Below are 13,818 nucleotides of genomic sequence, written 5' to 3' on the forward strand. Positions count from 1 at the left end.
AAGGAAAAGTATATGTAAGACATAGTAAAAAAAACCCAAAAAAACCCCAGGAGATTATTACTTTATTCTGTTACAGCCAAGCACGTAGTTTGGGATCTTTAAAAAGTAATAAATAAATAAATAAATAAATAAATAAATAAATAAATAAATAAATAAATTAGTCCGGCTGGGCGCAGTGGCTCATGCCTGTAATCCCAGCACTTTGGGAGGCTAAGCCTGGCAGATTACAAGGTCAGGAGTTCCAGACCAGCCTGGCCAACATGGTGAAACCCCGTCTCTATTAAAAAATACAAAAATTAGCCGGGTGTGATGGCACATGCCTGTAATCCTAGCTACTCAGGAGGCTGAGGCAGGAGAATTGCTTGAACCAGGGAGGCGGAGGTTGCAATGAGCTGAGATCCCACCACTGCACTCCAGCCTGGGCGACAGAGCGAGACTCTGTCTCAGAAAAGAAATAAATAAAAAATAAATTAGTCTAATTTTTGTTTAAATATGCATTCTGTGATCTGATTAATGCTATAGAAGATATTTTTCAGTGTGCTGTGAAGAAAGTTCAATTCAGCTTTTCTTCTATATAATTTTTATCATGGGGGATGAAATAGAGAAACTTTTAAAATTTCCTACAAATATTTTCAAAGCTGGTCAACTGAATACATGAGCAAAAAACTATTAAAGCTTATTTACTTTACTAAAACCGAAGTCTCAGTATCTCCTAAACTTCCTATTCTGTTATCTCCCACGCTAATCCTTTTTTACCCTGAATCAAGAGGATAGTTGAATAAAGGGATTTTTTACTGAATGCATTTCTAAGATGAAATATTATTGTGAACATATTTTTGCCATGTTCTTCAAGCACATCTTAAAGTATTAGATATCCTATTTTATCATTTTTTTTACATCAATCAGATATACAATTGGAAAACCAAAATAACCGAAAAATTATTTTCCTTTCTCCTTTAAGTGGCTTTGAAAATGGTAAGACATTTATCCTTCAATAATCACCACTTATGAAAAATATAAAATTTTGACAACTTGTACCTGAAAAATTTCAACATTTAGCTGCAGTCTAGTTGGAAAGAAGTCAATACTGTAAGGATACCATACTACTTCCAGCAAAAAATTGTGGATAACATTTGAGCAGTTTCTAGTGCCAGGGACTTTATTTGATCTTCGCACTCACTCTATGAAGTAAGGAATTTATTTTAACAATAAGAACACTGAGGCTTTGAAGAGATTAATTTATCCAGATTAACAGGCAGCCAGAGGCAGAGACAGAATTCACACCCAGGTTACACTGACTGCAAAGTCAGAAAGACTGAGTTGAAATTTCATCTCCTATCTGGAAGGATGTTAATAAAAATAATAACCTTTGTTACCTCTAGGTAGAGAGTCTCTAGTGATTTTTTTTATTTTTATTTTTTTGAGACAGAGTCTCTTGCTCTGTCGCCAGGCTGCAGTACAGTGGCACAATCTCGGTCACTGCAACCTCCGACTCCCTGGTTCAAGCAATCGCCACTCCCTGCCTCTAGTGATTTTTTTTTTCCTTTTCACTTTCCTTTTCGTCCTTTTACATACTATTTGGATTTCTTATAATGAGTAAAACTGTATTTTTTTCTGAAAAACAAAGGAAATTAAGCTCTAGGGAAAAAAAACACCAAAACAAACAAACATACAAAAACCAGTTACTCTGGGGCCAGGCAGGGTGGCACAGGCCTGTAATCCCAGCACTTCAGGAGGCCAAGGCAGGCAATCGCCTGAGGTCAGAAGTTCGAGACCAGCCTGGCCAACATGGTGACACCCCGTCTCTACTAAAAATACAAAAATTAGCTGGTAGTGGTGGCAGATGCCTGTAATCCCAGCTGCTCAGGAGGCTGAGGCAGGAGAATCACTTGAATCTGGGAGGCAGAGGTTGCAGTGAGCCGACATCACGCCACTGCACTCCAGCCTGTATGACAAGAGCAAGACTTTGTCTCAAAAAAACCAACAAACAAAATCCAGTTACCCTGTACTTGAGTTTTGAGACCCTCAAAACAGTTTTCCCCATGTTCAAGTGGGAGTAAAGGATATTGAAAGTAGGAGGAGGCTGGGCGCAGTGGCTCACACCTGTAATCTCAGCACTTTGGGAGGCCGAGGCAGGTGGATCACCTGAGGTCAGGAGTTCGAGACCAGCCTGACCAACATGGAGAAACTCCGTCTCTACTAAAAATACAAAATTAGCTAGGTGTAGTGGCACATGCCTGTAATCCCAGCTACTCAGGAAGCTGAGGCAGGAGAATCGCTTGAACCCAGGAGGCAAACGTTGCAGTAAGCCGAGATCATGCCATTGCACTCCAGCCTGGGCAACAAGAGTGAAACTCCATCTCAAAAAAAAAAAAAAAAAAGGAGGAAAAACCAGATAGTAGAGGGAAGTGCTTCTGAACAGACTCATACAGACGCCACATGGCAGGTCCTCTAGTCTACCATCCTTCTCTTAAAGCTCAATCCACCTAAATGTTTATCTCTTTTGACCCAAAGACTCTCACTATTAATTTACCTTAAGGAAAAGCTATGTGCAAGAACTCATCCATGGCAGCATTACCTAATAATGGAGGAAAAACTGGAAACAACCTAACAGTCTAAAGTCAAGGCCTAGCAATAAATTACAAAGATCTGATAGAAGCATGGATAATGCTTATCATATAAGAATTAGACAAAGAATACACCATCACAATCGTTCTTTTATTTTTTAGTTACCTTTTTGTTCTTATAATTTTCTCCACTTTTTAAAGTCAAAAACATTTTTAAATATTTTCCTTAAAATGCAGTATCAGCCAGGTGCGATGGCACTCCCAGCACTTCGGGAGGCCGAGGTGGGCAGATCACTAGAGGTCAGGAGTCTGAGAACAGCCTGGCCAACATGGTGAAATCCCATCTCTATTAAAAATACAAAAACCAGCAGGGCGAGGTGGCGGGCACCTGTAAGCCCAGCTACTTGGAAGGCTGAGGCAGAATAATCATTTGAACCTAGGAGGAGGAAGTTTCAGTGAGTCAAGATTGTGCCACTGCACTCCACTATCTCAAAAAAATAAAAAATAAATAAATAAATAAATAAATAAAAAATAAATTCGCTTTCCCCAAAAACCCCTTGTTTTCTTTATAACCTATTGACTACTTTCTTTTCGCTGGAAAATGAGGAAAGCAGAAGAAAATCATGAGTGTGACAAGAAAATGATGAAAGAGATTTCTGGTGTGGCTTGAGGAAATGAGCATCAGGTGTTCACAGTCATTCACACTATAATATGGGAATTTCTCACAATTTTGAAAGACATAATGGTTCATACAAGATGGGCATCCCCATGGCTACCTCTTCACAGTTTTCGGAAATTTAGATCTTAACCCAAGTATAATGGATATTTCCATAGGTAATTTGCATTACAGTATTTTTAAATATCATAAGGTCTCTAAAAAGTCCTATAACCCATAAAAAGAACTATCTGTAATTATGAATTAAACACCAACACTATCCTGAATTTACAGAGGCTGTAAAAACAGGAAGTCCTAATATTGCTAACTTTGAGACTTTTTGCCTTATATTTAACCCAAAACATTTATATACTTTAAGATATTTTTCTTGTGATTTGGCCTCAGAGACTGCAAAGGGTCACTAGCTGCCCCTAAGCCTGTGTGGTGATACTTCCTATACTAGGAAGGTGATTATGCTTTAATAAAGTAGAAGTCCTTTATATGCAGTTTTCTGAAGCAATTTTTGGAGACTGCTTTACGAACTCTCACAGCTCCTTGCAGTATATATACATGGACTTAAATGAATTATCCAGGTTCAGCTGAGGATTCCAAATGCACAAAGCCCAGAAAACCTGGCTGCTGGTCTCATGCTATTAACTCATAATGTGACTAACCTCAGCTACCCAATTCATGCTCCTGCCAGACATGACTGATAACAATCCACCTTGATTATTATAGGTAGCTGAACCCAGGTTAAAAAAAATCAACTTTAAATACATTCCACAATGCTTTACAGAAGCAAAACAAAAACAAGCAAACAAAAAACAAACCAGAAAAATCAAAATTATTAAAAAGCTGATTTTTGCTTAAAACACCAAGCAAGAAATGGACATATGAATATTCCTAACCTGCAAAATGATTCCTCCACATTATATCAGCGAAACTCATTGGTGGGCCACTGGGAGGGTAGTGTTTACCTTTCAGAGGCTCATGATCAGTCCTTATCATATCCATTAAGGAGTTCTCCAACGAGTGCAAGTTAAAAGTATCATAGGGCCTACTCCGGTCCTAAAAATAAAAACAAAAACAAGACAATACATAAAATTACTTCATAAAATTAACACCATATCATTTGCTTCCTGCTGTGGATTGATGACATGAATGAAAGTTACAGAGAGGCCCAACAGCATACGGTCCTTCTTTTTATTTGTTTATTTATTTATTTACTTTGTAGAGATGGGGTCTGGCTATGTTTCCCGGGCTGGTCTCGAATGTCTAGGCTCAAGCAATCCTCTTGCCTTGGCCTACCAAAGTGCTGGGATTACAGACATGAGCTACTGCGCTGATCCTGCTCTTTTCATTAAGAATAATGACTTGTCACACCTGTAATCCCAGCACTTTGGGAGGCCAAGGTGGGCAGATCATTTGAGGTCAGGAGTTCAAGACCAGCCTGGTCAACAGGGTGGAACCTCGCTTCTACTAAAAATACAAAAATTAGTCAGGTATGGTGGTGTGCACCTGTAATCCCAGCTACTTGGGAGGCTGAGGCAGGAGAATCACTTGAACCTGGAAGGCAGAGGTTGCAGTGAGCTGAGGTCACGCCACTGCACTCCAGCCTGGATGACAGAGCAAGACTCCATCTCAAAAAAAAAAAGAATAATGACTTGGCAACATTAAGTTTGATACAAGTCTCCATAATTAATTAAATTGCATCATTTTCCCTAATATTCTATAATGTAATGTAATTCAGAGTGACTTTCTCGCAAACGAACTAAAATAGTAAATTTAAAAGGAAGAGTCAAGTTAATTGGTTTTGCTCTCTACCCTCCACCCAATAACCTTATTGTCAAATGAACAGAGATGTTTCCCCCTTAGAGAAAGACCACAATTTTTTTTTTTTTTGAGACAAGGTCTTGCTTTGTTGCCCAGGTTGAGGTACAGTGGTGCAATCGTGGCTCACTTCAGTCCCGACCTCCTGAGCTCAAGCAATCCTCCCACCTCAGCCTCCCTAGTAGCTAGGACACGTGCCACCATGCCCAGCTAATTTAAAAAAAAAAAAATTTTTTAAGAGATGGGGTCTCACTATGTTGCCCAGGCTGGTCTGGAATTCCTGAGTGCAAACGATAAAGACCACAATTAAGAACTCAAATGGAATCATTTTCCTGAAAAACTAAAGGGTGACTATAATTTCAATGAAAATCTATTGGATACGTTTAACATTTCTTTTTTTTTTTTTTTTGAGACGGAGTGTGGCTCTGTGGCCCAGGCTGGAGTGCAGTGGCGCAATCTCGGCTCACTGTAAGCTCCGCCTCCCGGGTTCACGCCATTCTCCTGCCTCAGCCTTCCGAGAAGCTAGGACTACAGGCACCCGCCACCATGCCCGGCAAATTTTTTGTATTTTTAGTAGAGACAGGGTTTCACCGTGTTAGACAGGATGATCTTGATCTCCTGACCTCGTGATCCACCGGCCTCGGCCTCCCAAAGTACAGGGATTACAGGCGTGAGCCACCGCGCCCGGCCTACCTTTAACATTTCTGACCAGTAAGTTACATATACTGGACACACTTTTTAAAAATAAAAATGTGGCCAGGCACAGTGGCTCACACCTGTAATCCCAGTACTTTGGGAGGCCGAGGTAGGCAGATCATGAGGTCAGGAGACTGAGACCATCCTAGCCAACTTGGTGAAAGCCTGTCTCTACTAAAAATACAAAAATTAGCTGGGCGTGCTGGTGCGTGCCTGTAATCCCAGCTACTCAGGAGGCTGAGGCAGCGAATCGCTTGGACCCGGGAGGCAGAGGTTGCCGTGAGCGGAGATCACGCCACTGCACTCCAGCCTGGCGACATAGCAAGACTCCATCTCAAAATATAAAAATAAAAATGTGTTCTAAGTTGTATTCATGAAGATAATGGCAAAAAGAAAAAAAAAATTTAATGTGCCCAAAGTACGAAAATTACCTTTTGAAAAGCACTCACACGAAGAAACCTTAACCCAAAGGAGTATTTAAGATGTTAGATTCAAAAACATTTTCAAACTAGAACTCTAACACAAACTAAGTAAAGAAAAAAGTATTATTTCACCACATTTCACTCAAGCCTTCAGGAAACTATTACCTACAAACTCTTCTTAGTACTCTGAGCCTCAAGGGAAACACAGCTCATGTTCTAAGTTAATACTAAAGAGCCGGTCGCGGTGGCTGACGCCTGTAATCCCAACACTTTGGGAGGCCGAGGCGGGCAGATCACGAGGTCAAGAGATCGAGACCATCCTGGCTAACACGGTGAAACCCCGTCTCTACTAAAAAATATACAAAAAATTAGCCGGTCATGGTGGCGGGCGCCTGTAGTCCCAACTACTAGGGAGGCTAAGGCAGGAGAATGGCATGAACCTGGGAGGAGGAGCTTGCAGTGAGCCGAGATCGCGCCACTGCACTCCAACCTGGGCGACAGAGCGAGACTGTCTCAAAAACAAAACAAAACAAAACCACACACACACACACACACACACACACACACACACACAAACCACAAAAAAACGAAGTTAATACTAAAGAACAGATCAAGTTTGCTTTGGTTAAGAAAAGCAAGATAAGCATACATCTCAACAACCAAACCAAGTCAAACTACAGTGATGACAGATTATTTTCAGAGTCTTGAGCAGTCTTTTCCAGCTTTGCACTTGATCATTTATCCTCTTCTATGGACAACACTCACCCATTACCTATCTCTCCCCTTGGATAGGAAAGAGACATGGAATATTTTCTTTGGTTCTCTACTTTGGTCTCTATACAATCTAAGAAGGTCTTTTCTTTTAGATCTAAGTCTTCCTGCAGATCATTTGTTTTGCTTTGGGTTCAAGTTATTAGTGGAAACTCTAAGGAGTAAAGCTGAATTTCCAGAAATGCAGGCTTATCTGTACCCATAAGAGGTGTCTATCATATACTTTGTCCAAAAAAAAGCCAGAGGTAAAGAAGTATGCTGATGAGGAGGCAAAATGATAACCTATTTCTGGCACTAACAATCCCAAAATGAATTATCTAGGAGCCCTCTATCACATCCACACTTCTAACTAGAACTCTGAAGACATGAGAGTGTTTCAGAATAGACTGACATGGTAAGGGAACTATAAGAAAAGGCTTTGAAGGCATTCAAGAATCTTTCCAGACAGGACAGTTTATTTTTTCATTTAGTTATTGATAATCCCTCAAGGTAGATAACAATATACCCATTTCACACATGAAGAAGGCAAGGTTCAGAGAAGATTCAACAGCCCTCAATGCCAAAACCTAAGGAGTATAAAAATCTGGCCAAAGAAATTATTTAAATCCATGGTTACTTCTATAGAAAAACAGCACTGTAACTAATTGCATATTACAATGTTTTAATGTAACAGTGAGTTCCTATCACAAATGGATATCAGACATTAGATGACTACCTGTCAGGAAAATTAAACAGGGATTTTGGGAGGAGGGATTCATGTAACTAAATTGAAATGGTTCCCAAACCTGTCAGACTGTCAAAAATCACATGTAGAGCCGATTAAAACACAGATTCCTGGGTTCCAGCTCAAATCTACTTAATCATAATTTAAAACAAAATAAATTCTATAACTGGCTAAAGCCACTAAATTGGACGATTCAAGTTAAACCTTTACACCCATGATTCTGTTCAGTAAAATTAGACAGTAAAGTGAGGGCAGGGACTAGTGTGAGCAGCAGGCAATAAACAAGCCTGGCTACCTTGCAGAGGGTCTTCTGATTTACTGAGTATTAGAGAAGCAGTTGGTGGCCTAGTTTTTAAAGCACAGATTTTAAAATCAAAATCTAATTTTCAAATTTTGGCTCTCCCACTTACTGGCATGTCACTTTGAATATGTGTCTAAGCCTTGGTTATCTTCATCTATAAAATGGGATAATTTTCCAGGTGCAGTGGCTCAAGCCTGTAATCCCAGCACTTCAGGAGGTCAGGACGGGTGGATCACGAGGTCAGGAGATCGAGACCATCCTGGCTAACATAGTGAAACCCTGTCTCTACTAAAAATACAAAAAATCAGCCAGGCATGGTGGCACGCGCCTGTAGTCCCAACTACTCGGGAGGCTGAGACAGAAGAATCGCTTGAACTAGGGAGGCGGAGGTTGCAGGGAGCCGAGCTCATGCCACTACACTCAGCCTGGGTGACAGAGCGAGACTCCGTCTCAAAAAAAAAAAGAAAAAAAATTAGCCAGGCATGGTGGCAGGTGCCTGTAATCCCAGCTACTTCAGAGGCTGAGGCAAGAGAATCACTTGAACCTGGGAGGTGGAGGTTGCAGTGAGCCTAGATCACACCACTGCACTACAGCCTGGGCAACAGAGTGAGACCCTGTCTCAAAAAAAAAAGGGGTGGGGGATAATTCTCTCTTCATGATTTCTTCAGTACTAAATACAGAACATACAGGCATTTGTACCACAGTGGCTACCATAATATTAGGGAGAACACAAAAAGATTTCTGTGATGCTATCTCAAGAGTACTGAAAAATGAATTTTTAAACCTAGCAGTTCACAGATACTAACCTAACAGAGTTCACTTAATGCTCAACAGATGAAAACATATGACATGTGAAAGGCATAACAGAATTTGTACAGGCTTAATTAAGCAAACTTCAGGCCTCTGAGAGTTCTCATTAAAATTAATTCCATCCATGCCTCATCAACTTATATTTGATGCATACCATTCATCCTTTTTGTTTTAGAAGTAGTAAACGTTGCTGAAATAAGTGATTAACCAGGAAGTCTGCAAAAACAGAAAAGGATAGAAAAAAACAGAAAAATCTACAGTGGAATTCATCAACAGAAATTATGTATACAGAAAACTAGGCCACAATTTATCATTCAATGACAAAAGTTGCAAGTGGCAACTAACCTGTTAGACCTTTTTTTATAAGTTTTGTTTCCCAATATAGAGAAACAGGAAAACACCATTATTTGTTTTTAACAAGCAAACACACCAAGAAGTATTAGAACATCTATAAATAATGCAGCCCCTTATTGACTCTTTTTCTTTGAAGATAACCAGTGAAGATGTTGTCAGTTAGTTGTACACAGAACAGCTCACCTCCACTGCATTAGTCCTCTCTTTCTTACCTCAGCTGGATTTAATAGTAATAAATTTTTAAAGTATTTAACATGTGCCTGTCACTGTTCTAAGTATGCTATATGCATTATCTCACAGCCCTATTAAGTAGGTAGCTTTTGTCCCATTTTATAAATTAAACAATCAAGTCGCTGGGCACAGTGGCTCACTCCTGTAATCCCAGCACTTTGGGAGGCCAAGGTGGGAGGATTGCAACGTCGGGAGTTCAAGACCAGCCTGGCCAACATAGTGAAACACCATCTCTACTAAAACTACAAAAATTAGCCAGTGTGGTGGCACGTGCCTGTAGCCCCAGCTACTTGGGAGGCTAAGGCAGGAGAATCGCTTGAACCCAGGAGGCGGAGGCTGCAGTGAGCCAAGACCACGCCATTGCACTCCAGCCTGGGTGACAGTGAGACTCCGTCTCAAATAAAATAAAAATAAAATAAAATAAAAATTAAGTCTTGGAGAGAATAAATAACTGGCTCAAGGTTACGGGGATGGTGAGTGGCAAAGCCAGGGCTCAAATCCAGGCAAATCCAGACCGTGCTCTAAAGGATTCTCATTGTACTGCTTCCTTGACTTCCTCCTATTCTCTCTAGCCTTAAATCCTTTTTACAAACATTCCCTTTAACTTAATCTGTCACAATCCAGAGACAGGTTTCTTTGACCCCACCTTGCAACACAAGCAACTTGACCCTCACTTGCCCTTGGTCAATGACCTTTGCTCAACTGACAACTAATTAACCTGAAGAAGTTTGATCTACCTCTATACAATCCCAGGTCCACCTCTAACAGCCCTATCCCATTCACCTGCCCTTTTCTTGGAAGAGGAATCCAGAACCCCTTGCTACCCTTTCTAGCTTATACCTAGACATTTCCTCTGCTAGACATACAAAGTGGAAGGGTGAAAGGGCCAACAGCATCTGGGGATAAAAGTAGCTCTGGAACCAAATGATAAAATTAACCATGTGCTAGGCACTGGACTAAATGGTTTAAAGTTCTCCTTCCTCACCACAATGCTGCAGAGTAGGTATTATCTCCATTTCACTGAGGAAAACTGAGGCTCACAAAGGTTTATGTAACTGCTCAGTCACAGAGCTGATGAGAAATAAGGACATAAAACCAGGTCTGTGACTCTCAAGTCCATACCAGTAATGTTCTAACACTTCTACACTAACTAGCTGCAGTGTGGTCCATGAATGAACAATGGAGGCTTAGTTGGGAAGAAAGGGACACAGACAGGACCAAAAATCAAAAGGATGGTAGATGTCTGAAAGAGCTAGGAAAAGATAAATGTGGTCATAGAAAACAGAAAAACTTTTTAGAGGAATTCCTAAGGAAGAGTTTTCTATTTATCACATGACTGCAACATATATATGGATAAAACATTCCAAAGTTAAATGCATCTAACACATAAGAAACGACTAGCTGGCAGGGTGCGGTGGCTCACGCCTGTAATCCCAGCACTTTGGGAGGCAGAGGCAGGCGGATCACCTGAGGTTGGGAGTTCGAGACCAGCCTGACCAACATGGAGAAACCCCATCTCTACTAAAAATCCAAAATTAGTCAGGCATGGTGGTGCATGCCTGTAATCCCAGCTACTCAGGAGGCTGAGGCAGAAGAATCTCTTGAATCCAGGAGGCGGAGGTTGTGGTGAGCCGAGATCATGCCATTGCACTCCAGCCTGGGCAACAAAAGTGAAACTCTGTCTCAAAAAAAAAAAAAAGGCTGGGCGCGGTGGCTCATGCCTATAATCCCAGCACTTTGGCAGGCTGGATCAAGTGGATCAAGAGGTCAGGAGTTCGAGACCATCCTGGCTAACACGGTGAAACCCCGTCTATACTAAAAAATTAGCTGGGTGTGGTGGCACGCGCCTGTAGTCCCAACTACTCGGGAGGCTGAAGCAGGAGAATCGCTTGAACCTGGGAGGCGGAGGTTGCAGTGAACCGAGATCGCGCCACCGTACTCCAGCCTGGGTGACAGAGTCTCCATCTCAAAAAAAAAAAAAAAAAAAGAAAGGACAAACTCACAAAACTAGCTGCTTCTAAATTTCCATCCTACTGCTCTTATTTTCTATTCAGTATATGTTATTGGGAAATATCTCAGGTCCCTTCTGCACTATAAACAGTTTAAGAGCAATGAATATGCCTTATCTGTTTTTAAATAGATATTCATTACATAATATACGAACCTATTTTTCTCCAAACACACACACACACACACACACACACACACACACACAGAGAGAGAGAGAGAATTATTTTAAAACGCCAACATCTCCAATCCTGCCTCCACTCACTCTCTTCATTCAATGGTATATTTTAACCATCCCAAATGAGACCATTATATTTGTAGCCCTTTGGAAAACCTAATTCTATATTCTCCTTCAGTCACTCAATGGCAAGCAAATGCTCCTTATATCTAACCTAAAGTCCTTATGAAGTTGAAACTTTTCTCCCTTTTCTGTCCTTCGGGGAAAATTATCAGCATCTACTGTGAATTTTAATATTCTTTAAAATTGTTGTTAAACAGTCTTCCATGCAATAAATTCTCAAGAACCCTCAAAATAGCCCAGTATAAGATTAGGGCATACAGGCCGGGCACGGTGGTTCACGCCTGTAATCCCAGCACTTTGGGAGGCCGAGGCGGGCAGATCACCTGAGGTCGGGAGTTCGAGACCAGCCTGACAAACATGGAGAAACCCTGTCTCTACTAAAAAATACAAAATTAGCCAGGCGTGGTGGCACATGCCTGTAATCCCAGCTAATTGGGAGGCTGAGACAGGAGAATTGCTTAAACCCGGGAGGCGGAGGTTGAGGTGAGCCAAGATCACACCACTGCATTCCAGCCTGGGCGATAAGAGTGAAACTCCGTCTCAAAAAAAAAAAAAAAAAAGATTAGGGCATACAGAGAAATTATAGATTTCTCATCTTTTTCTTCCTGAGGATGACTAATTCCACTTACTTAAATCTTTTTATCAGATTGTGTTTTTACTTGCTGTGTAACAGGAAACCAAGCTAAGGTTCTGGAGAGGTTAAAAAAAAAAACCAAGGATAGTATCACCTGCTCTGAAGGATGCTCAAAAATTAGATAAGCATGACTCAACTTGAAGCACATTTTTGCCAAGTCTTTTCATGTTCTCCCTATTCCTAATGTTTCTTCACAGCTCTTCTGGTTTTAGCCAGGCAGGTCAGATAAGAGGCTTAGTATATCATACACAGAGAAACATGGCTCTCGGAATTACCGACATGACCCTACATTTTGAGGCTGGATTCAGCAGGGTAAATGCTAGAGTGGTCAACTGTATAAAAAGTACAAATGCCGCCTGCTGCCATTGCAGACTGTGGTAAACAGTTCATAGTTAAGCACATATGCAATTTAAAAAGGAGTGATTTTTCCAGTCAATGGTGTCTGACTAAAAGAAAATATTGAAAATAAAAAGGAGTGATTATACAGCTTAGCAGTGTGCTAGGGAAAAGGCAGAAATGAGGCCAACCCAGGAAGGATACAGAAAGGGAAAGCAGTGAGTATGACAGTCAGAAGAGAAGGCATCAAAAAACTACAAAAATTAGGCCGGGCATGGTGGCTCACACCTGTAATCCTAGCACTTTGGGAGGCCGAGGCAGGCGGATCGCCTGAAGTCAGCAGATCGAGACCAGCCTGGCCAACATGGTGAAACCCCGTGTCTACTAAAAATATAAAAATTAGCCGGGCATAGTGGCACGTGCCTGTAAGCCCAGCTACCTGGGAGGCTGAGGCAGGAGAATCACTGGAACCCGAGAGGCAGATGCTACAGTGAGTCAAGGTGGTGCCACCGCACTCCAGTCTGGGCAATAGAACAAGACACTGTCTCAAAAACAAACGAACAAACAAAAACCAACAAAAATTAAAGTTGCCCCTTTCCCTGGTTAGTGTGCATATGTGACTTTTGAAAGTGATTAGCTGATGTCACCCCAAATCATTGGGTTGTTAGCCAGCAGAACATTATCTCAAGAAGTTTACTGGGCATTGATTTATTAGGTATAACAATAAAGGGGGAGCTTAACCTTTGCTATCAAAACCTATCTTAGAACTTTATGCAAAAGTACATGTAGCTCCTAATATTATTTTCTTCTTCCAGGTATCAACTCTCCTTCCCCATCCCAGACTGATTCTAGGTAATTAGAACTAAGTGTATTGTAACTACTTCTTTACATGCCTGTCACCCTCAATAAACTGTAAGTCTCATGGGAGCAGAAATGTGTTTTATTTCTCTGCATTCCCATTATCTAGCAGAGGGCCTGGCATATAACAGACATTCAGTAAATGCTTACTTCACATTTAAATTGTTCTTTTGATGAATTCATCTTGCAAGACTTTTACTTTAAACTAAGAAAGAACTACTCATTTACTAGAATGGATAAAAAAACAAACAAACACACACCCTGACAACTCCAAATGCTGACTAGGATGCAGAACAACCAGAATTCTCATAAATTCCTAGT

At 41.0% G+C, this 13,818-nt stretch overlaps 1 protein-coding gene across 12 annotated transcripts in view; it reads right to left on the bottom strand.

The window, feature by feature from the left end:
- Window positions 1-13,818, bottom strand: part of CPEB3 (cytoplasmic polyadenylation element binding protein 3) — a 239,746-nt gene that overhangs the window by 137,739 nt on the left and 88,189 nt on the right. For 7 of the 12 annotated variants that reach the window (XM_054436210.1, XM_054436208.2, XM_054436211.1 and 4 more), the window contains exon 3: window positions 4,200-4,290. In XM_054436210.1, the coding sequence (XP_054292185.1) occupies window positions 4,200-4,290 (91 nt within the window). Of the gene's footprint in view, window positions 1-4,130; window positions 4,291-13,818 lie in introns of all 12 variants that reach the window. The other 5 variants (XM_054436207.1, XM_054436209.1, XM_054436206.2 and 2 more) reach the window with 1 other exon arrangement.

Source organism: Pongo pygmaeus, chromosome 8 (assembly GCF_028885625.2).
Source record: "Pongo pygmaeus isolate AG05252 chromosome 8, NHGRI_mPonPyg2-v2.0_pri, whole genome shotgun sequence".
NCBI lineage: Eukaryota > Metazoa > Chordata > Mammalia > Primates > Hominidae > Pongo > Pongo pygmaeus.